The sequence below is a fragment of the Erinaceus europaeus genome, chromosome 20 (assembly GCF_950295315.1).
Source record: "Erinaceus europaeus chromosome 20, mEriEur2.1, whole genome shotgun sequence".
Classification (NCBI taxonomy): domain Eukaryota; kingdom Metazoa; phylum Chordata; class Mammalia; order Eulipotyphla; family Erinaceidae; genus Erinaceus; species Erinaceus europaeus.
Genome location: NC_080181.1, coordinates 8,957,220 through 8,981,929, shown reverse-complemented (window position 1 = coordinate 8,981,929; position 24,710 = coordinate 8,957,220). Strand labels below are relative to the sequence as shown.

Sequence of the window (24,710 nt, the reverse complement as noted above, 5' to 3'; positions counted from 1 at the left end):
TCCCCCTCTCTGTCTTCCCCTCCTCTCTCCATTTCTCTCTGTCCTATCCAACAGTGACAACATCAATAACAGCAATAATAACTACAACAATAAAACAACAAGGGCAACAAAAGGGAATAAATAAATATAAAAAAAATGACTTACAGAACAGAATAGAAAATGAGGCTATAGGGTGTCAGGTGGTAGCTCAGTGGGTTAAGCGCGTGTGGTTCAAAGCACAAGGATCCCAGTTCGAGCCCCCGGCTCCCCACCTGCAGGGGAGTTGCTTCACAGACGATGAAGCAGGTCTGTAGGTGTCTGTCTTTCTCTCCCTCTCTGTCTTCCCCTCTTTTCTCCATATCTCTGTCCTATCCAACAATGACAGCATCAATAACAACAATAATTACAACAATAAAAACAACAAGGGCAACAAAAGGGAAAATAAATATTAAAAAAAAAGAAATGAGGCTATAATTAAGTATAAATTAAAATATTTGATATTGTGATCAAAATGTTACTTCTAGGAAGAGAATTGAATCTAAGTTAGAAATTTGGAAACTCGAGTCATCTACAGCCTCAACTTGTTCTAATCTTTACTTTTGCTCATGAGATTATAAAATAGTTTGACTACTAAATGAATCAAATATCTAGTCAATTTTCTTTACCCAGAAAAGCCTTTTCTTATATTGGAAATTTACTTGAACAAAATGTAATTACTAAAAATGTTTTTTTTTTTAAGATTTTATTTACTTATGAGAAAGATAGGAGAAGAGATAAAGAACCAGACATCACTCTTGCACATGTGCTGCTGGGGATCGAACTCAGGACCTCATGCTTAAGAATCCAGAGCTTTTATCACTGCACCACCTCCTGGACCACCTAAAAATGTTCTGTATGTCCCTCTATTGACAGTTTTTATAATAACTTAAGGCAAATTGCATTTATTCTTTTTGAAAATGTCAGCATATAAATAAATTTGTTTTTCATGTCTAAAGGAGTCATACTATAAAATACCATTTGCTGATAATGGTCCTTCACTTTTATTTTTATAAATATTTGCAATAAAGTATTTTTCTTGGATCCTTAGGTCTGTCTATAAGCAAAAACTTAGGAGCAATAAAGCAGAGAACAAAATTAATATAAAACTATACTTAGGCAGAACTAAAGGAGGATAGATACTTCTGAATAAAGTTAGAAATAGCAAGTAAGCGAAGAACTACTGTTTTATTCTTAACTGAAACCTCTGACAGTGTTTACTTTGTGTGTGAACATCATTCTTTTAAAGCCACTTTTCTAACCACATTGGAAGGAGCTTTAGTGTTGTGTCTTTCCCTCTCTGACTTTTATCTCTCTGTCTCCAAAAGGCAGTCCAGTGAGGTGGACACCCAACAAAATAGAATTAATTAAAAAAAAACAAAACACTTTACTATGAAGTACTAATAAACTAACTCAAGATAGTGTAACTCCTAACAACATATTTCAGTCTGATTATATATGCACAAAATATTCATTTCAAACCATCAAGAAAAATGAGTGCTACTGACAGATTGGGACGTTAAGGTCAATTCTATGCTAACAGTGAGAATGAGGAAATTATGCAGGCACTCCTGTTTCTAGGAAAAGCTGCCTGATTAATTTAGCAAATTTTCCAATCTGGCATGTAAGAAGTAAGCACAGTGTCCTGAATCAATATGTAACCAAGTAATGTTAGCAGGGGTCTGCACCTTTTTAGTGCTTCCATTGCATTGCTGCTTGAATGGTAGGGTCTGTCCTGCTCCTGTGGGCTCTTTGGCATGTTGGAAGTCAGCAGAAGCACTCTTTCCTGGGCTTTACTGCTTCCTCAGAAGAATGCACAGTGTTTGGAACAAAACCACTTTTAACCCCTTCCCAGCCATCCTGAATACAAATTTCTCCCCTTTTAATAAGTTCATATATTTCTCTTGTCAGGATTGTGAAGGACTCCTCAACATTAGTAGCATCTTTTGCTGATGTTTCTATGTACTTCATGCCACAGTCTGCTGACAGTTTTTCAGCTTCTTCTCTTGTGACCTGCCGTCGTGAAGCTAAGTCACATTTATGTCCCACAAGCAAAAAGATAATCCGAAACGGCTGTACGTGCATTTTTGCTTCTTCTAGCCAATCTTTCACATGTTCAAACGATCGCCGGTTAGTAATATCAAATACTAAGAACCCACCAACTGAGTTGCGGTAATAAGATCGAGTTATTGATCTGAAAGATAAATAGAAAAAAGAAATTGTAAAAGGACATCCTTTCATACAGTGAGACATCACAGTACAAGCTGAAGATACCTTAACATGACTTATTAGAATTTATATGTCTTTTAATATAAAGTATCCTTTTTTTTTTTTTTTTTAACCAGAGCACTGTTAAGCTCTGGCTTACGTGGTGTGAGGGATTGAACCCGGGACATGGGAGCCACAGATTTGAGAGTCTCTTTCCATAGCCATTATGCTATCTACCCCCGCAATATAAGGTATCTTTTATTTATTTATTTATTTTAACCAGAACACTGCTCAGTTCTGGCTTATGGTGGTGCTGGGGATTGAACCTCAGACCTCAGAGCCTCAGGCTTGAAAAGCTTTTGCATAACCTTTATGCTGTCTCCCCAGCCCTAAAGTATCTTTATTTATTTATTTATTCCCTTTTGTTGCCCTTGTTGTTTTTATTGTTGTAGTTATTATTGTTGTTATTGATGTTGTCCTTGTTGGCTAGGACAGAAATGGAGAGAGGAGGGTAAGACAGAGAGGGGGAGAGAAAGATAGACACCTGCAGACCTGCTTCACTGCCTGTGAAGCGACTCCCCTACAGTTCAAGTTGGGGGCTCGAACCAGGCTTTGTGCTTTGCGCCATCTGCGCTTAACCCACTGTGCTACTGCCCGACTCCCCCTAGAATATCTTTTAAAAGAGTATTATGAGAGAGGAGAGAGAGACCAGAACACAGTTCAGTTCTGTCATAAATGGTGCTAGGGAATGAACCTGTGGTCTCTGGAACATTTGCAAGTTGGTGCTAAGAAGTAAGCTAACAATCAACTGTGAAGTGTCTTAAATGAACAAAAATAACCTATGGAGGGCTGGGGAAATAGTGTCATGGTTATGCAAGAAGTCTTTCATGCCTGAGGCACTAAAAATCCCTGGTTCAATCCCTAACACTACCATAAACTAGAGCTGAGCATTGCTCTGGTAAAAATGATGATGAAAAAAAAAAAAAAAGAAAGAAAGAAAGAAAAAAAGAAAATTGATGATGGTGATTATAATCTACGGAGGGTGGAGAAATCAAGATGAGGTCATAATGTTGATTTTCAATGATTGAAACTTTGTTTTAATGTAATGTCATTTCAATTGGGGGGGGGGGATTTTGAGAAAAAAGAAACAGGCCTTTGCTTGGAAGCTAGAAACTTGATGATGAGAAGACATCTTTTTTTTTCTAGACTCTCCTCTCTCGGATTAAGATCCTGAGGTCTAGAAGGATAGAAGGTAAGGAACAGACTTCAAGGAACTATGTAGAGAGGCCCTCTTGGTAAAGAATTCAAAAGCTGGTGATGAGTAACTGTCCTTGATAAACATATTCTTTCACATGCTACTTTTTTATTATTATCTTTACTTATTTGATAGAGATGGCCCAGAAACTGAGAGGGAAGGGGGTGATAGAGAGGGAGAGAGATAGACACCTGCAGCACTGCTTCACCACTCATGAAGCTTTCCCCCTGCAGGTGGGGATGGGGGGGCTTGAACCTGGGTCCTTGAGTACTGTAACATGGTTGCTCAATCAGGTGTGTCACAACCTGGCCCCCATATTACTTTTCTTTTTTTAAATTTATTTTCCCTTTTTTTTTTGCCCTTGTTTTATTATTGTAGTTGTTATTGTTGTTGTTGGACAGGACAGAGAGAAATGGAGAGAGAAGGGGAAGACAGGGAGGGGGAGAGAAAGATAAAACACCTGTACCCTGCTTCACAGCCTGTGAAGGTGGGGAGTCGGGGCTCGAACCTGGATCCTTAGGCCGGTCCTTGCACTTCGAGCCAGGTGCGCTTAACCATCTGCGCTACTGCTGACTCCCCCATGTTACTTTTCTATTTCCTCTGGACTTTGAAAGTCTCACACTTGTTCTGGTGTGTGTTATAGGAGAATTAAATATTACCCTCTGTAGATCAACTCTGGTCTACTATAGCAGATCCAAGGACTCTGACCTGGGGATGCAGTGATTGAAGGGGGAGTGGGGGCCCAGTGCACTGTGGTGGAGGATGTTAGCAGCTGAACCAGGATAGAGTGCAAAAGGCCTATCACGGGAAGATAAGAAACGACATGGATGGCAACTGTTCTGCAAATCATTTGATTCCCTAATAAAGTGATAAAAATGCTACTATTCTCTATCAAGATTGGTAAAGGGGATAGAATACCCCTAAATTCAGTGTTTAGGGGGTGTGATGGGGAAGATACATTATAAACCATGGGGTCTGAGTCATAATCTTTTAGCAGTCCCTTGTTCCTCCCACAGATAATCTGTTTCTGATTCTTAAAAAACTTGCTGGCCTTTTTTATACTTTGATAGCTACACTTTTTGCAATTCTTATCCCATTTTCAAGTAGTCTGTTCCCTTGCCACACACAGCTTTCTCCACCCCTAGCCTCAGCTGAAGAAGGTTGGTCATCAGAACTGCTTCCTTGCTGTAGTCACGCTGTTCCTTGTAGAAGAGCAGGAGGAGGTGACTTCTGCCTCCCCAATGCTTCTTCCTCCTAATTATTCGCTCCCAAACTTCCCTAGAAAAAAAGCCCCTGCTCCTTAGAGGGTTATGCCCTCTGGCTCTATCTTCAGTTGCCAACTTCTCTGTCATTCCCCAGGTGCAAAAGACTTAGCACTTCACTTTGATTTTCTCTTCTAGCTCAGCTCCTGTTGTGCTGCCCACAGATTTCAACATTCGTTTGGGTAAGTGTATGATGTCATCTCTGCTACTAGACTTCCTCACCTCTAATGAACTTTCCTTTCCATTCTGCTTTCTTGTCTGCTTCCTTTTTATCCTCAGAAATGTCTGATTCCTACAAAGCTGCAAATTTGCAGTCTACTTTTGGACCAAAACATCATTGTCTGCCAACATATTTTTACTATGATGACAATTTATAATCAGCTAACCAACTCTGTCACTTTCAGCTCACTGATGCTCTCCTATCTCTACCTACTTCCATATCTTAGTTCTATCTATCTTTCTCATTAATAAATAAATATTTAAAAAATAGAATTAAGATATGGAAGGTGTGTATATTTTAAAGTAGTGAGGAAAACAGCAGTTGGTGCCATCCCCATAAACAGAAGCTATGGTGTGGGAAACAAAGGGTCAGAGCAGGGTGGGTGCCTCTCACAATTGCTACAGTTGCTTGTTGCTTCTAATCCCTGTGGTTGAACTCTGCTGATGGATGGGGTTTTATGATCCCAGGGAGAAATGCTTTCCCTAGAGAACCCACTGGTGCTGCTGCTAGGGAATTAGGAGCAGAAAATGCCCTGCTGCCATTTGGGCTTTCCGCAGTGGGTGAGCAGGCCAGAAAGGGACACCAGAATTGTGGTTCTTACTGCCCACAGCTGCTGGGATCTTCTGAATCATTCCAAGTGTGGTTCCTTTATCTTCCCATCAAGGCTCTGCCTCAGACAGGTTTCCAGTAACTCTTATTTTTTATTAAGAGCTTCAAGTTGGTTTTGTAGCTCACAATCAAAGACATGTTACAGTTTGCATATATTTTGCAATAAAAGAATGATATAAAATAAATTCACAGATGTTTTTAACAACATAGTTTTCCATAGCCAAGATTCATATTTTTTTTTATTGTGGTAAAGCATACAGTATAATATTACTAGCTATAGGGAGTCGGGCGGTAGTGCAGCGGGTTAAATGCACGCAAAGTGCAAGGACCGGCGTAAGGATCCAGGTTCGAGCCCCCAGCTCCCCACCTGTAGGGGAGTCGCTTCACAGGTTGTGAAGCAGGTCTGCAGGTGTCTGTCTTTCTCTCCCCCTCTGGCTTCCCCTCCTCTCTCCATCTCTGTCTTATCTAAAACGATGACATCAAGAACAACAATAACAACAACAATAAAACAACAAGGGCAACAAAAGGAAAAATATTAAAAAAATATTACTAGCTATAAGCACAATGTTATACAGCTGATCGCTAAACCTTCTCCATATCCATAGAAAAGCAACTCCTCATTTCTTCCTTCTTCCAGCCTCTTAGACCCACCATTCATAAGTCTGACGACTTATGATGCCTTGTCTAAGTGGAATAATTTGCTTCTTTTAAAAAAATATTTATTTATTATTGGATAGAGACAGAAATTCAGATGGAAGGGGGAGGTAGGCAGAGAGCGACAGAGAGAGACACCTGTAGCCCTCCTTCACCACTTGCAAAGCTTTCTCCATGAAGGTGGGGACCAGGGGCTTGAACCTGGGTCCTTGTGGAATGTAATGTGAATGCTTAACCTGGTATACCACTGCCTGGCCCCAATAATTTCCTCTTTTTTTTGCACTTACTTTAACCAGAGCACTGCTCAACTCTGGCTTATGGTGGTGCAGGGGATTGAACCTGGAACTTTAGAGCATCAGGCATGAAAGTTTCTTTGTGGGAGTCGGCGGTAGTGCAGCAGGTTAAGCACACATGGCACAAAGCGCAAGGGCCAGCAAGGATCCCTGTTCGAGCCCCTGGCTCCCCACCTGCAGGAGGTTGTTTTGCAAGCGGTGAAGCAGGTCTGCAGGTGTCTTTCTCTCCTCCTCTTTGTCTTCCCCTCCTCTCTCCATTTCTCTCTGTCCTATCCAACAGCAACAACAGCTATGACAACAATAACAACTACAATAAGCACAACAACAACAAGGGCAACAAAATGGGAAAAACAGCCTCCAGAAGCAGTGGATTCATAGTGCAGGCACAGAGCCCCAGCAATAACCCTGGAGGCAAAAAAAAAAAAGTATCTTTGCATAACCATTATACTATCTACCCCTGCCCAATAATTTACTTCTTTAACTAGTTTATTTCATTAGTCTGATGTCCTCAAAATTCATTCGTACTGTAGCATATGCCCCATTTCCTTTTTATGGTTGAGTAATATTTGACTATTTATTATAGAACTCATTTTCTTTACCCACCTACAAAATTACTTATTTGCAGTCTGGGTCTCACAGATGTGTGATAATACTACTCCCAGACCTCATTTCATTCTGAAAGAGAGGGCCTCTCCTGTGGTGCCAGGGCTTGAGCCCAGGCTACACACATGGCAAGTCACATATGTTGCTTTTTTTCTTCTTTTGCCTCCAGGGTTATTGCTGGGGCTCGGTGTCTGCCTACACTATGAATTTACTGCTCCTGGAGGCCATTCCCCCTCTATTTTTGTTGCCCTTGTTGCTGTTATTATTGTTGTTGTTGGATAGGACAGAGAGAAATTGAGAGAGGAGGGGAAGACAAAAAGGATGAGAGAAAGATAGACACCTGCAGACTTGCTTCATCACTTGTGAAGCGACCCCCCTTCAGGTGGGGAGCCTAGGGCTCTAACCAGGATACTTACTCTGGTCCTTGCACTTCACGCCATATGCACTTAACCTGCTGCACTACTGCCCAGCCCCTGGCAAGCCACACATCTTACCTAAGCAAGCTCTCTGTCTGTGGCCTGCAATAGATTTGTTTTAGAATCAAAAAGACCACTTTGTTTATGTAGACATTTTTTTAATGTAGACATTTATTATTTTTAATATTTATTTTATTTATTCCATTTTGTTGCCCTTGTTGTTTTATTATTGTAGTTATTATTACTGTCATCCTTGTTGGATAAGACAGAAAGAAATGGAGAGAGGAGAGGAAAGACAGAGAGGGGGAGAGAAAGACACCTGCAGTCCTGCTTCACTGCTTGTGAAGTGACGCCCCTGCAGGTGGGGAGCCAGGGCTCGAACCGGGATCCTTACGCTGGTCTTTGTGCTTTGTGCCACGTGTGCTTAGCCTGCTGCGCTACAGCCTGACTCCCTAATGTAGACATTTTTAAAAAAATATTTTATTTATTTTATTTTTGAGAGAGATGCAGAGAAAGACACACAGAAACACCAGAGCACTGCTCAGCTCTGGCTTATGGTGGTGCAGGGGATTGAACCTGGGACTCAGGAGCCTCAGGCATGAGAGTCTGTTTGCATAACCATTATGTTATCTCCCCTGCCCTAATTTAGACATTTTTAACTGACTTCCTCTTAATATGTTTTCTGAGTAACATGTGGACGAGCAGTATTCAGAGTACAAGAGTTTGCTTACAACGAGTAGCTTCACAGGTGGATCATATAGTCCAGTGTGAATAATACGTCTTGGTGAATTTGGGAGGATACAAGTGTTATGATTATTGACTTTATAAATAACACAAATATCTCAGATACACACTTATCTAGTTTCTTCAAAAGCACTGAAAACAAGATGAAGAGTAAAAATGCGCAGGCCCTGGAATGCTCACCAGTATTTACACTAGATAGTCACATTTTATCTGAGAGTGGCAAGATTATGTAGGCCTTACGTGCTACTATGATGAACATTTTAGATGTGCTCAGGATTCTTAAAAAGTAACACAATATAAGCTGACTTACTCAGGTAAAAGGAACCAGAAGTTCCATTCTAGAGATGCTCTTCTTGTAGGTTTGCCAATTGTAAACAGGCATTTAGAGGGTAGAAGTGCTGTGTGTCAGAGGCCACGGGCAGCAGAGCGGCCTGTGAGTGCATTAGCCACGAGTGAGAGCCTCTCTGCCATCACAGCCCATCTCTGCTGTACTCTGGGGATCCACCCTGCTGTGTGGATGCTTTCTTTACCTGCTTCACTTGCCTGATACTGCAGGTCCTTAGCCTGCTGCTTGCCAGAAACTGAAAGATAGGTCTCCCCACACCCCTCATTACTACTAAGAGTCCCTGCCCTTGCCTGAGATTCTGAAGCCTTTTGATTCAAACAGCTCTTTGTTTGTTGGTTTTGATACAACAACAGGTTCTTTGCCTTAGAAGTTGTGGGTGGTTTTTGAGGCTATATATAGCACAGACAAGAGCTAATGGGCCATACTCTCTCTCTGAATATGACTCAATTCCCTGTGACCATTTTTTTTTATGGCATTTTTTAGGATAGTGAGGCTTTCTTAGCACCCCAGCAAGCTCTATTCACCTTTTTTTTTTTTTTTTTTTTACTCTATTTGCCTCTATAGTAGTGAATAAAAATTTGAAATTCTTTTTATTTTTTTTTTTTGCCACCAGGGTTTATCACTGGGTTTCGGTGCCTGTACAATGACTCTACTGCTCCTAGTGGTTCTCTCTCCCATCCTCTTTTTTTCTTCCTTCCTTCCTTCCTTCCTTCCTTCCTTCCTTCCTTCCACTCAGCTCTAGTTTATGGTGTTACATGGGATTGAATTTGGGACCTCAAAGCCTCAGGCATAAGAGTCTCTTTGCCTAACCATTATGCTATCTACCCTGGACTACCTTGTATTTTTTCTTATAGAGACAGAAAGAAACAAGGTGAAAGATTTTTCAGATGCTGTACTCCTCGTATCTAGCCCAGAACTGGGCACATATGAATTCTTATAAAGTTCTTCCAGCATTTATAAAGGAAGAAACAACTAAATTCATCACTTAGTCTAGGCAGTATGTAAATGCAGAGCAAATGAGAGAATAACTGAGATAAATAAAAAAAGAAACTTATCACCACTTGATATAGAAAGGAGTTATGAAGCCAACAGGGGCCCCAGTGTGTGGGCTGAATAACGATAAACATGTAGGTGAAATCACATTTTTTAAAAGAATTTATTTATTCATGAGAAAGATAGGGAGAGAGAGAAAGAATCAGATACCTGGCACATTTGCTGCCAGGGACTGAATTCAGGTCTTTATGCTTGAGAATGCAGTGCTTTATCCACTGTGCCACCTCCTAGACCACAAAATCACATTTTTTAAAAGAACGACTGTATTTAAATTGACGGCAATTCAAACTATGGGTTTTAGAAGGCAGAATAAGTTAAGTGTGAAAACTGAACTCTTGGAAATGAATTGCTCACTAATTGTCCCAACACTAACCATCTCTACTACAGCTTTTCTTCTTCCTCTTCCTCCTCCTCTTCCACTTCCTCCTCTTTACCTTTTTTCTAGTTCTTTCATGTGATTCTATTATACACACACACACATATATCTTTAAAAGGAGAGACACTGCTCTCATGCCTGAGGCGCCAAAGTCCCAGGTTCAATCCCCCACACCACCATAAGCCAGAGCTGAACAGTGCTCTGGTTAAAAAATTTAAAAATTAAAAAATTAAAAAAAAAATTCACTACCTTCTGCAACCCACAATGACCCTGGGTCCATGCTCCCAGAGGGATAGAGAATGGGAAAGCTATCGGGGGAGGGGGTGGGATATGGAGATTGGGTGGTGGGAATTGTGTGGAGTTGTACCCCTCCTACCCTATGGTTTTGTTAATTAATCCTTTCTTAAATAAAAAATAATAATAATAAAAAAAAAGGAGAGACACTAGAACACTGCACAGCTGTGGCTTATGGTGGTGCTGGGGACTGAATCTGGGACCTCAGAGCCTCAGGCAGGAGAGTCTCTTTGCATAACCATCATGTTATCTATCCTGGACTACTTTGTTTTTTTCTTATAGAGACAGAAAGAAACAGAAGGTGAAAGAGGGTTGGGGAAGAAAGTGAGGCATCTTCATTCAGCACTACTCCACTAGTGAAGCTGCTGCTCTGCCCCACCATTATACTGTTTCTCCAGTCCTCACATGGTTCTAAATAATCAAACTCTGTTGGGTACAGGGAGATAGTGCTCACCCAGGAGAGCACACACTTTTACCATGTGCCTGGCTTTGAGCCCCTGACCACCCCTTGGATGTACCATGCAAAGCAGAAGCTTCATGAATGGTGGAGTAGTGCTGTGGTGCCTCTCTCCTTCTCTGTATCTCACTTTCTAGAAAAAACAAACAAAAAAAACAATACAAGAGTCTATGCAGTGGTGGAATTTTGCAGGCATGAAGCCTCAGCAAAAACTCTGAGGTGGTGGTGCACCTTGTTGAGCACACACATTACAGTGCACAAGGACCTGGGCTGAAGCCCCTGGTCCCCACCTGCAGGGAGAAAGCTTCACAGGTGGTGAACCAGGGCTGCAGGCGTCTCTTTGTCTCTCTAGCTCTCCCCCTCTCAATTTCTGTTTCTATTAAAAAAAAAAAAAAAAAAAACACCTCTGGTGGCAAAACAAACTACCAAAAAGGAACTTACTGAAGTGGTCTGAGAATCCTCTTTTTCATATATTAGGATCCAGTTACTACTGTCCTAGCTGAATTAGAGAAAATCTGTTTTCTTCCAGTTTGGCAAGAGGTATTGAGTTGTTTGAAAAGTCAGGGGACATTTTTGCAGAAAAAAACAAAAAACATAGAGGGCAGGGGTAGATAGCTTAATGGTTAAGCAAATAGACTCTCATGCCTGAGGCTCCAGGGTCTCAGGTTCAATACCCTGTACCACACCATAAGCCAGAGCTGATTAGTGCTCTGGAAAGAAAGAAAAAGAAAAGAAAAAAACAAAGAAATATATGTCATGGGCTGGGGAATATATATGTCATGGGGCTTGCATAATGGTTATGCAAGACTTTCATGCCTGAGGCTCTGAAGTCCTAGGTTCAATCCCAAAACTACCATAAGCCAGAGCTGAGCAGTGCTCTGGTCTTTCACTGTGTCTTTCTGTGTTTCTTTCTCATTAAAATAAAACTTTAAGGGGGCTGGTTGTAGTGCAGTGGGATAAGTGCTTAAAGCACAGGGACCGACATATGGATCCTGGTTTGAGCCCCGGCTCCCCACCTGCAGGGGGGAGTCGCTTCACAAGAGGTTGAAGCAAGTCTACAGGTGTCTATCTTTCTCTCATCCTTTTTGCCTTCCCTCCTCTTTCAATTTCTCTCTGTCCTATCTAACAACAACAATGACAAAAAAATAATAACAATGATAAACAACAAGAGCAACAAAAGGGAAAAAATAGTCTCTAGAAGCAATGGATTCATAGTGCAGGCACCGAGACCTGGCAATAATCTTGGAGGAGCACATGCACGCGCGCACACACACACACACACACACACACACACACACATGCACACACACAAAAAATAATAAATAAAAGGTAGACATCTAAAATAAAAGGGAAACAACCTACTGTAAACAAAAGGTGAGCCACTGGAGTTGACACTGAGGCCTACACACACTATGTCTGGGAACATAATTTATGTAAAGATAATTATTTCTTTATTCTTTTTTTAATTAGTCTTTTATTTATTTATTCCCTTTTGTTGCCCTTGTTGTTTTATTGTTGTAGTTATTATTGTTGTTGTTATTGATGTCATTGTTGTTGGCTAGGACAGAGAGAAATGGAGTGAGAAGGGGAAGACAGAGACGGAGAGAGAAAGATAGACACCTACAGACCCGCTTCACTGATTGTGAAGTGACCCCCCCTACAGGTGGGGAGCCCGGGGCTTGAACCGGGATCCTTACTCTGGTCCTTGCAGTTTGCACCACCTGCGCTTAATCAGCTGTGCACTACCGCCCAACTCCCAAGATGATTATTTCCTTTTTAAAAATATTTTAAAATATTTATTTATTTATTCACTTTTGTTGCCCTTGTTTTTCTATTGTTGTAGTTGTTATTGGTGTCGTCACTGTTGGATAGGACAGAGAGAAATGGAGAGAGGAGGGGAAGCCAGAGAGGGGCAGAGAAAGACAGACACCTGCAGAGCTGCTTCACCGCCTGTGAAGGGACTCCCCTGCAGGTGGGGAGCCAGGGGCTAGAACCAGGATCCTTAAGCCGGTCATTGCGCTTCGCGCCACCTGCGCTTAACCCACTGTGTTACCGCCCGACTCCCCTGAGATGATTATTTCATATTGCTTTCTTGTAAAATTAAAAGCGGACAAGAACATAAGCCATTGTTAAACATTACCTTCATGTGAATGTTTCCAAGAGGCAGAATTAAAAAACAAAGTCATAAAGGAGCCAAAAGAATAAAAAAGGACAGATAAGCAAGCAAGAAAGGAAAAAGAGACAGAAATAAAAAGGGAGAGTAAGGAGAGGATGAGGGGAAATTAAGTGTAGGGACATATAGATAAATGGAACAAAGGACAAGTGTAAGGAGGCAGAGGCCCATGGGAAGGGAAGGAAAAGATCTGCAGTAGTAAACAGGAGCTAGAAGAAGAGATGAAGAACCAGGCAGAGGTTTAGTGGAATTAGTCAGAGGCCACCCTCGGACTTTTGCTGGGAGGTAGCAGCAGTGGTGTTGTCCCTTAGGTGGTACATAGTGTTCACAGCTTTTTGCTAAGATAATCAGCTGGGTAACTAATTTTTGCAGCCTTCCACTGTACCAAACCTCAAGGGTTTAGTGGTTCTGTGCAAAGAATGTGACTAGAGCAAGTGATCAAGGGAGATTTCTCAAATTATATTTGTTAGCATACAGTTATCATAGGTTTTCACATTTTATAAAAATAGTCTCTAAATGCTAGTTTAATCAGCAGGATTCTTTGCGACAGTACTTTTTAGAGCCTTTGATGTGAATTTCTAAGCTAGTGCTATATGTAATACAAGGGTTTCTAGACTCATTTGATCACAGAACCCATATTTTAAAAAGAATCATAAGGGATGAGTGTTCTCTACAAGATGCTTTGAGAAGCACTGTACTGGAAGGCTATTTTTTTCTCCCAACTTTTTAGTTAGTTAGACTGTTGCAGTAACACCCAAAAGACCACACAACATGAAATAAAGACCAAAATCAGCTTGAAGACGCAAGGTCTCCAATCCCTATAGTCAGCCTCACTAATCTTGTTTCATCTTCATATTACCTTCAGTGGTTTCTTTGGAGAAAACTTAAGAGTGTATATGCTCCCCCCCAAAGCACTTCATTGGAGGGAAATAATGATTCACAAAACAGTGGTTGTCACACATGTATACAGCTTGTTATCTTCCTATGATAGGCGTCCACATACTACTCCCATCACCCACTGAAGTCTTCTTCCACCATCATGCACCGAGCTCCCCCTGCCCTCGAAAGCCTTTCCTGTCTTCTCACTGAAGAGTCCTAGACTCTGATGCCAGAGACCACAATTAGTCTAGGTTTCACCGTGTGTTTTCCCTTTCTTTCTTTGTATCTTAAGTTCTACCTATGAGTGAGTTCATATTCATCCTTCTACTTCTGGCTTATCTCACACAGTATAATTCCTTCAAGTCTCATCCAAGATATAGCAGAAGAGAAAAATCTCAGCATTTCTACAGCTGAGTAGTATTCCAGTGCATGTCAGTTTCCTTAACCACTCAGCTGTCATTGAACATTTGGGTTGTTTGCAGAATTGGACCACTGTGCATAGTGCTTCTATGAATATAGGTATACAGAGATCTCTTCGGATTGGTGTTTCTATGTTTTTCAGACGAGAGGGACTGCTGCGTCATATGTAGGTTCATTTTTCTCGTATTCTGAGTTTATACTTAAAAAAAAAAATACATGTGGTCTGGGAGGTGGTGCAGTGGTAAAGCTTTGGACTCTCAAGCATGAGGTCGCCAGTTAGATCCCCGGCAGCACATGTGCCAGAGTGATGTCTGGTTCTTTCCTCTCTCCTCCTATCTTTGTCATAAATAAATAAATCTTTTTAAAAAAATATTTATTTATTGGATAGAGACAGCCAGAAATCTAGAGGGTAGGGGAGATAGAGAGGGAGGGAGACAGAGAGATACCTGCAGCACTGCTTCACCACTTGCAAAGCTTTCCCTCTGCAAGTGGGGACCAGGGGCTCGAACCTGGGCCCTTGAGCACTGTAACGTGCACTTAACCAGATGCACCACCACCTGGCCAATAAAATCTTAAAAAAAAAAATACATGTATTTTATTCATTTCCCAATAGCGTTTCACACAAGATAGAGGGAGAAGCCAAAGCACCACTCTGGTACCTGTAGTACCAGGGGTCTAACCATAAGCCTCAAGCATGTAAGCCTGACACTCTACTGGTTGAGCTATTTCTTAGCTCACAAAATTTATATTAATATATTTGATACTTTCTATATTCTGACTTTGCCAATACTTATCCTAATTGACACTGTTTTCACAATATTTGTTTCCTTTACTGCTAGACTTCTTCTACTATGATGGTTTAGAATTAAAAGGAAGTAGGTTCAATTCCCAGCGTGACCACCATAGACCAGAAGTGAGTAGTGTATGGTTAAAAGTAAAAATATGGGGAGACAGTCAGTAGCATAGCAGGTTAAGCACACATGGTGCAAAGCACAAGGACAGGAGTAGGGATCCCAGTTTGAGCCCCTGCTACCCACCTGCAGGGGGTTGCTTCACAAGCAGTGAAGCAGGTCTACAGGTGTCTGTTTTTCTCTCCCCCTCTGTCTTCACCTCCTCTCTCGATTTCTCTCTGTCCTATCCAACAACAACAGCAATGGCAACAACAACAACAATAATAACAACAAAGATAAACAAACAAGGGCAACAAAAGGGAAAAAATGGCCTTCAGGAACAGTGGATTCGTAGTGCAGGTACAGAGCCCCAGCAATAACCCTGGAGGCAAAAAAGAATAAAACAAATAAAATTTAAAAAATTTAAAAAGTAAAAATATGGGAGGGGGTAGATAGCATAATGGTTATGCAAAAAGATTTTCATGCTTATAACTCCAAAATCCCAGGTTCAATCCCCACACCACAATAAACCAGAGCTGAACAGTACTCTGATAAAAAAATAAATACATAAAAAAAGAAAAAAAAAGTAAATACATAAATAAATAATAAAATAAAAATAAATAAATAAAAGGAGGTAGCACAGGAAGTAGCCCACAAGGCTTGCATGCCTGAGATACAGCACAGCAGAGCATAGCACATACAGAACAGAGCTCTGGTGTCACTCCCACTCATAAAATAATTTTTTTAAAGTACTGATCATTAGTTTGTGTCCAAGGCCTAATTAATCCACTATTCCTCTCTCTGGTGGCCAGATCTAAATGTGATCCTGTAGCTAATTTCTCCTCAAGATGTGAAAGTTCACCAAACACTGCTCAACTTAGATCTTTTTCTTTCCTCTTCCCTGAGTAGACACAGTGTGCCTACAATCCAGCTTTGCCCACAGAGATGAGGATAATGTCCAGTGCATGGCAGAAAAACTGCAGGAAGGGACCAGAGTGATGGCTTAGAGCAGAGCCATTCTCCCACCTTGGACCACTTGAGGTCAGTGCAGAAGAAAGAACGAAACTCTAAGGAAGTCACTGTAATTCTGGGGTTCCTTGACACAGCAGTTTAACACTCTTAATTAAAACATAATGCTAATAGTAAAACCTTAATACTTGAATGTCATATTACTTCACGGTAGACTTAACTACGTACATTCTTCTTTATTTGTTTTGTGTTTTGCAAGTAGGTATAGTCCACTAGTATATGCTAATCTGAACATCAAAAATTAAGACTGTCAGTTATACCTGAATAAAGCTGGAGAAAAAAGAAAACTATGGCTGACTGCAGTTTTAACTGTCAGCTCACAGTTTTCCTGTTCAATATATCTTTATTTATGCTTTCAAGTTAGTATCTCAAATAGATCCCTATTAGTTTATATCTAATGACCAGTAAACTTTAAAATGTAATGTTTTCAACTATTTTCTTGTGCTGTGATGATAACTACTGATAGGAATTTAGCTTCATAAGTCAAAGTACATTCTTATAGAATAAAATTTGCAAGTATATTACTCAAAATAGATCTCTATTTTCCTGGAGAAAATAAGAATTTGTTCTGTCAGTTTCTTAAATGAAATTTCATGGTGAAACAATTTGCTAAATGAGAGAAAAGCAAATATCTGGTGGTAGCTAAAGAAATATACATGCATTTATCTCTGGATACAAAATAAATATGAATCACAAAATAAAATATGAGTCACTACCAGCAAACACATCACCTAAAATAAATGTCCCTGCACTATTATGGGAGAGTTACTGTCTAATTTTCATCATTTATATAAAATAATTACTATTGGGCTGTTGGGAAAGCCATGATGCATTTTTTGCATAGAGAAACAGAAAAATGTGTCATGGCTGATTTCTGAAAACTCAATACTTACAGTAAATGACATTAAAAATAATTACCTATTTAGCAGAAAGACCTTTCAAATATAACATATCCTTTGTTTTCCTATAAAGTTGAACTACTTGGAAGAAAAGAATTTAGATATAAATAAGATTTTACTACCTGTGTTTTTTGTACTTGCAATTCGACTTAGTTGCTTTAAGTTTAAGGCACAAAGGAAACGTTTTGATTATATCCACATTACAAATTAGAGCAAAAGCTCTCAATAAATATCTTTTTGTTCTGGCCATAAAATAACTTAAAACGTATCTCTGAGTGAGATCACAAATTAAGGAATTTGGAGTCAGCCTTAGAATGTTTAAAAAAGATATGAAACCTTAGAGATCATAATGAGTCCTTCATTTTACAGAGGAACCAGAAGTATGAAATGTTCTTTTAATTAAGATTCTTGATGCAGTTTTTTATTTATTTTTTAATGCAGTTCTAGAAGGTGCACAATTCAAGTTAATAGCCTTAAACATCTTTCTGTTGGGCTGGCATTACCATCTCTTCACTTCCTAGAGGACAAGTCAGATATGGATAAGCACGCTAAGCACTGCACTTACTATCACTGTGAATCAGTGTCACAGTGGGAATGGGAGCCAAAACTTTAATTGTTGGAACCTTCTTACAAAAACGAGGTTGGGTGATGGATGCTGGCTGTGGGGGTGAGAAGCCAAGTTAGGAAAGTCCCCTCTGTCTTTCACAATCAGAACACTTGCTAAAACTGCAAAATATTTGTTTACATGAGTTCCAGTTGATAAATGCAATCTTAAAATTAAGGAAAGTAACTGCAGGATAATGGATTCCTTTCCTTCTTTAAATATATATATACATATAGTAAGTAGCCTTGAATCCTAAAAAATGAGATGTGCTTGGTATCTAGTTCAGTCTTAAATATACAGAAGTTGACATTTTTAATGCAACAGGCGTCGGCTTTGTGAAATCCTTCCTCCAGTCTCAGTGAGCACTTGGGGGTCCCTCCTTTAGGAGTCAGAGGTACATCTTCTGATCGAGGATCACCCCTAGAGCATTAAGGAGCTCTCTATAGTGAAGGGAAACGTGCCTGAGAAATCTCAGTCTGTCCCTTTCCCTAGCAAAGCAACAATGACAAACTGGTAAAGACAACTCGGCGAACACACACAGACAGCCCCGAGTGGGCCAGTGTCCCCGAGGTTACCTGTGGCTGCATCCCCAGCATTTCCGACCGCTACAAAGGGAGCGGCGAGGCGCCCCGGCCGCGCCCGCATCCCAGCCCCTCGCCAGGCGGCCGGGGAGGTCCTGCAGCTGGCGGGGCGGGAGCAGCCTCCTCGCTGGGCGCCTTCCGGGCGGTTCTGGGGCCGCCCTCGGGGAGGGGGGGAACCCCTTGGTCGTTGGGGTGGGCTTGGAGGTCAGGAGGGGCGCTGAGTGTGGGGAGAAGACAGCCGGGGAACTTTCAAGTTGGGGGGTCAAAACAGTTGGGACTGGGAGAGAGCTGGGGGTGCATATGTGTGTCTGTGGGGGCTGGGGGGCAGCAGGGTGACCCTGGGAAAGGAAGGAAGAACAGGGGCGTAGGAGATGGGCGCCCAAGACAGAAGTGGGAGACCGCAGAGGAGGAAGTCGTCCCTGGAAGAGGAGGGGCAAAGGGGAAGCGAGCCCGGCTGGAGTGCACTTTGGGGAGGAGGGGCAGGTGCGTCCGGGTGGGGGCGGGGCGGGGCTGGGGGCGGCCCTACCTGAAGCGCTCCTGCCCCGCAGTGTCCCAGAGCTGCAGCTTGATGCGCTTGCCGGGCTCGATCTCCAGCAGGCGCGAGAAGAAGTCTACGCCGACCGTGGGGTCGCAGGCGGGCGAGCGCAGCCCCGGGAAGCGGCCCTGGGTGAAGCGGTGCAGCAGGCACGACTTGCCCACGGTGGAGTCCCCGATCACGATGAGGCGGAACTGATAGATCCAGATGGTCTCCATCCCTCCCGGGGCGCCCCGCCCGCCCTCCTGCGCCTCGAAGTTGGGCGGCCGGAGCTGTCCCTTCAGCACCTCCCCGGCGCCCGCCCGCCGCCTTCCAGCAGATTCCGAAGGCTGCGGCCGCGCCGGACCCCGCCCTCTCTGAGGGGGCGTGGTCTATCGGGGGCGGTGTCCGATCTGGGGGTGGAGCCAGGCTGTGTCCCAGCCCCGCCCACGGGCGCGGCAAATCTCCCGCGAAGTTCCGTGGGCGGCGCCGTCGTGTCGGTGGGTGGGGTAAAAGGACGTGGCGGCAACTCCAGCCAATGAAAACGAGGTAAGGGCGCCACTCGAGGAGAATCGGCCAATGAAAAGTGGGACTGACTTTGAGACCCGCGTCGCGTCGGCGTGGGCTGGCGAGGGCTGGCCGGATTCGGCTGAGGGAAGTGGCAGAAGAGGCAGTGACGGGGTCAGTCGGGTAGGTTCGAGCGGAGTCCCGTGGAGGGCGTGCCGGGCGCGTGGCCTCGCTTCCTGCTGAGGTTTCGGAAGTCACCCGGGGCCGCGGTGCCGGTGCCGCTGCCGCAGCCCGCGGCGTCAGACGGGGCCGCGTTCTGGCAGCTTTTGAGGGGCAGCGGCCCCGGCGCTGTGGAAGCGGGACCCGAGGGGCGGGGGCTGCGGGCAGGTCCGTGCTGAGCTCGGGTCCGAGGGCACCGTCCTGAGTCCGGGGCGCTGCGGCCTGAGGGGCAGAAGCCGCCATACAGGAGGCTGGTGACTGCTGCGCGGCCTGGCGGGGGCCGGGGGAGGGGGGGGGGACTGCTGGCACCTGAGGGGGAAGACCGCACCTGCGACAGCAGGCCTGACGGTCAGTTCTCGCGATAAAGCGACTTAGCGTGCTGGTGCACCCGGTGGAGCGCACACGTTGCAGTGTGGACCTGGGTTCGAGCACTCAGTCCCCATCTGCGGGTTGGAAATATCACGAACCAGTCAACCGTCCCCTCTGGATTTCTCTCCGTCTCTACCCAGTTAAAAAAAAAAAAAGGTTAAGCCCAGGTGGCGCGAGGCGTCAGGATCCCGGTTCGAGCCCCCGGCTCCCCACCTGCAGGGGAGTCGCTTCACAGGCGGTGAAGCAGGTCTGCAGGTGTCTGTCTTTCTCTCCCGCTCTCTGTCTTCCCCTCCTCTCTCCACTTCTCTCTGTCCTATCCAACAACGACAACAACAATAATAACTACAACAATAAAACAACAAGGGCAGCAAAAGGGAATAAATATTTAAAAAAAGAAAGAAAAATTAAGTGACTTAAAGGTGTGTATGGGGATCCAAAGATGCCTCACTCGGTAGGGCACACACTTTACCTTGTTAGAGGACTCGGGTTCAAGCCCCCAGGACCACTTGGGAACATCATGCCAAGGAGAAGCTCCGTGGGTGACGGAGCGGAGCTGTGGTGTCTCTTTTTTCTCTGTTTATCCCTCCCTCTCTCCCCCTTTCTATTTCTCTCTACCTGGGGGAAAATCCTCTAGGTTTGGTTAAGTTATGCAGTCGGGAGAATACAGGCAAAACGAAAACAGAAAATGCATGTTTTATTAAGGAGACAGATCAGAGCAACATGTGCATGGCTCTGGGGCTTGAACCCAGGACCCCACCCCATCCACAATACTGACACCTCCCTAGCCACAAAAGAGTCCCTTCCCTTCCCTTCCCTTCCCTTCCCTTCCCTTCCCTTCCCTTCCCTTCCCTTCCCTTCCCTTCCCTTCCCTTCCCTTCCCTTCCCTTCCCTTCCCTTCCCTTCCCTTCCCTTCCCTTCCCTTCCCTGTCATTCACTCCCCTCCCCTCCCCTTCGGTTCCCTTCCCTGTCTTTCCCTTCCCTTTCATTCCCTGTCTTTCCCTTCCCTGTCTTTCCCTTCCCTTTCATTCCCTGTCTTTCCCTTCCCTGTCTTTCCCTTTCCCTTTCTTGCCTTTCTTGCCTGCCTGCCTCCCTCGCACACGTGCAGTTTCTCTGTTCCCTGACACTTCATTCAGACAGGGAGAGACACCATAGGTCGGTTGCTGTGGGCCTGGGGCTTGAACCTGGGCTGCACACATGGCAAGACCTGTGCCCTAACTGGTTAGCTATCTCTGACCCTTCATTTCTTTCTAAGTTTTAAAATAGATTTATGTATTGAGAGACACCCCAGCATAGCCCCACCACATGCGGAATGCCTGGCCCTTGCTGCTGTCCATGGTGCTCCACGTGGTTCCAGAGAGTTAAGAGACCTGTGCTCCAAACCTGTTCTTGCCACTGACTTGGGAACTCTTAGTCACTTTGGTCTTTTTCCTCATCTGGACTCTAAAAGGATTAAATGGCATTAGTGTTTTTCAAAGTAGATTGCAAAATCAATTTGGGTGGAGGTGGGGTAAGCCAGAATTCAAGACAAAACACTGGGGTACATCATACCGAATAAGGTCGGTTTAGGAAGCTTGTTTGTGTTGGGTCCAGGTGTACTATTTATTTATTTTTTGGATCAAGGTAAAACTTTTGAATTAAAAAAAATTTTTTATATTATCTTTATTTATTTGATAAGAGATAGCCAGAAATGGGGAGGGAAGAGGGTGCTAGAGAGGGAGAGAGACTGAGACGCCTGCAGCCCTGCTTCACCACTTGCAAAGCTTTCCCCCTGCAGGTGGGGACTGGGGGTTCAAACCAGGTCCTTGAGCATTGAAACATGTGCACTCAACCAGGTGTGCCACCACCCAGCCCTGTTCAAGGTAAAACTTTTTAAAAGCCAGTGAGCAAGACGTCCTTTAATGCATCTTCTGGCCTTGACACATTCTTAAACCTTCAGAAATTCTTCATGTGCTCTTCATGTTTGCTATATTAAACTCTAAAATGTGCTTTCTGTACTGAGTACAGGTGCTATGATTTCAGTCTTATTTATTTATTTCCCTTTTGTTGCCCTTGTTTTTATTGTTGTAGTTATTATTGTTATTGATGTCATTGTTGGATAGGACAGAGAGAAATTGAGAGAGGAGGGGAAGACAGAGAGGGGGAGAGAAAGTTAGACACATGCAGACCTGCTTCACCACTTGTGAAGCGACGCCTCTGCAGGTGGGGAGCTGGGGTTTGGAACCGGGATCCTTAGCCAGTCCTTGTGCTTCACGCCACGTGCGCTTAACCTGCTGCACTATCACTCGACTCCCGATTTCAGTCTTCTTCCTGTTAGTAAATGGAAGCATTCTTTTTTTTTTTTTTAATAAAGGAAATATTCCCTTTTGTTGCCCTTTTTTATTGTTGTAGTTATTATTGTTGTTGTTCTTGCTGGTGTCGTTGGATAGGACAGAGAGAAATGGAGAGAGGAGGGGGAGACAGAGGCATTATTCTTTTAATCACTCAGACCAGAAATCTGAACCTTGAATTCCTCTCATTTTCTCTCCCTAAGAATTCTATCAACACATTCTTTAGACTGAATATTCAAAATATATCTGGATTCTATTTCATACCACACTTCTGCCATGATGATCCAAAGTGCCTCTCCCTGTAGTGTGGATTATTATAATAGTTTTTTTTAAAAGACATTTTTTTATAGATTTTATTTATTTATTAATGAGAAAGATAGGAGGAGAGAGAGAAAGAACCAGACATCATTCTGGTACATGTGCTGCCGGGGATCGAACTCAAGACGTCATGCTTGAGAGTCCAATGCTTTATCCATTGCCACCTCCCAGACCACTATTATAATAGTTTCTAACTATGCCTGTACTAGAGGTTAGAATGATCCTGTAAAAATGCGAGTCAGATCATGTCACCTCTTTGCTCAAGAACATTTGATGAGTTCTCGTCTCACAGTAGAAGTCGAAATCCTTGGTCTCTCATTTCCTCTTAGGCCAGATTGTTATGCTGTGTTATGTTATATTATGTTGATTTTAGATACTGAGAGAGAGAACTCACTAGAGAAAGGAGGGGCTGTGGGGGTAGATAGCATGTTTATACAAAGATACTCTCCTGCATGAAGCTCCAAAGTCCTAGGTTCAGTCTCCCTTACCACCATAAACTAGAACTGAGCAGTGCTCTAGTTAAAAAAAAAAAAAATATATATATATATATATATATATATATATATAGGCTGTCATAAGAAAGGAGGGGCTGGGTTGTGCCACACCTAGCTGAGCGCTCATGTTACAGTGCTCAAGGACCTGAGGGGGGGGAAGCTTCGCAAGTGGTGAAGCAGGGCTGCAGGTGTCTCTCCGTCTCTCTCCCTCTCTATTTCCTCGCCCCTCTAGATTTGTGGCTGTCTCTATCCAATAAATAAAGATTAAAAGAAAAGAAAAGAGATGGCACCACTTATGAAGCTTTTCTTCCTGCAGGTAGGGACCAGGGGCTTGAACCCAGGTCCTTGCTCACGGTAGTGTGTGTGTGATCAACCAGATGTGCCGCCACGTGGCCCTGAGTCTGCTCTCATACCTTCCCCTTAATCCCTTCACAGTGAACATATGATTATGTCACTTAATAATGGGACTGTATCCTGAAAAGTGTGTTAGTAGGCAGTTGCACAATCATCACAGTGTACTTATACAAACCTAGGTGTTGTTGCTTGCGTCACACCTCACAACTGTACACTTGCCTATCAGTGACCAAAGTAAATATATATTTTTCATCTTTGGAATTTCTCTGCTCCAGTCCAATGTTTTTTCAGATACAGGTAGAGAGAAAGAGGGATAGAGGGAATGATACCCAGCACCAAAACTTGCCCCATTGCAATGGGGGTCATGTGCATAGCAGAGCAGTCAGATGAGCTGTCCCAATAGCCCCAAAACATGGCCCTGGAGCCTTGCCCTGACTGGGCTGGATCCTGAGCATTTGATGCAGGCTGCTACCTCCGAGTCTTTGCGTTTGCACTTTGAAAGGCTTTTCAAGACCCCCAGAGTTCAGTGTAAAGGAACATGACTTTAGGAACTTAGCCAGGAAACATTTCATTAAGTAAAATAGATGTCTGACTCAGCCATTCCAAATGAAAATACTGTAGGTAGCTCAGTGAGTTAATTTGCTTGCTTGTAAGGTTAATCACTAGTATCTGATTTTTAGGGGTAGGAACTTATTTTTAGAACTACTGACTTTCTGGAAACATTTTTGGTCAGAAAATAGAGATCAGATAAGTTATAGCAAATACCCTTAAATGTGACTCATTTAAGATGACGGTTGGTGTTTTGTTTTGGTGTTTGTGTGCCATATGAGTAGGAGGCCTGTATTCAACTCAGCCAAGAGCACTACTGTAGAAGAGCTGACTTAAAAAGAGAGGGACCAGAGCAGCAGAATAATTAAAGTGCAGATCGTAGAAAAAAAGAGTCCAGAACATAGCTTGCCTGAACCTTAGTAGATATTTCTTTCTTTTTTCTCCACTTTTTTTTTTTTTTTTTTTTTTGCCTCCAAGGTTATTGTTAGGGCTTCGGTGCCTTTACTATGAATCCACTGCTCCTGGAGGTCATTTTTCCCATTTTGTTTTCCTTGTTGTTTTATTGTTGTAGTTACTGTTGTTGTTATTGATGTCATCGTTGTTGGATAGGACAGAGAGAAATGGAAAGAGGAGAGGAAGACAGAGAGGGGCAGAGAAAGATAGGCACCTGCATACCTGCTTCACCACTTGTGAAGTGACCCCCCTGCAAGTAGGGAGCCCGGTGCTAGTAAGGGATCCTTACGCCAGTGCTTGTGCTCTGCACCATGTGCACTTAACCC

At 43.2% G+C, this 24,710-nt stretch overlaps 2 protein-coding genes and 1 long non-coding RNA gene across 5 annotated transcripts in view; 2 read left to right on the top strand and 1 right to left on the bottom strand.

Annotated features, from left to right (window-relative positions):
* Positions 1 to 706: 706 nt before the first annotated feature.
* On the bottom strand, positions 707 to 19,324 carry RAB39A (RAB39A, member RAS oncogene family). The gene is made up of 2 exons (XM_007520644.3): positions 18,807 to 19,324; positions 707 to 2,209 (listed from the first exon to the last, which is right to left on the bottom strand). Exons 1-2 carry the CDS (start codon positions 19,031 to 19,033, stop codon positions 1,783 to 1,785), a joined length of 654 nt encoding a protein of 217 aa, XP_007520706.1. The 5' UTR covers positions 19,034 to 19,324; the 3' UTR covers positions 707 to 1,782.
* LOC132534965 (uncharacterized) lies at positions 2,200 to 5,221 on the top strand. The gene is made up of 3 exons (XR_009546731.1): positions 2,200 to 2,474; positions 3,430 to 3,475; positions 4,879 to 5,221. It is a non-coding gene; the product is annotated as an uncharacterized LOC132534965 (long non-coding RNA).
* Positions 19,325 to 19,391: 67 nt separating the features above from the next.
* The window catches only part of SLC35F2 (solute carrier family 35 member F2), a 99,068-nt gene continuing 93,749 nt past the window's right edge, over positions 19,392 to 24,710 (top strand). For all 3 annotated transcript variants that reach the window (XM_060179802.1, XM_060179798.1, XM_060179801.1), the window contains exon 1: positions 19,392 to 19,484. The gene's annotated coding sequence lies outside the window, so the exon portion shown is untranslated. The remainder of the gene's footprint in view (positions 19,485 to 24,710) is intronic.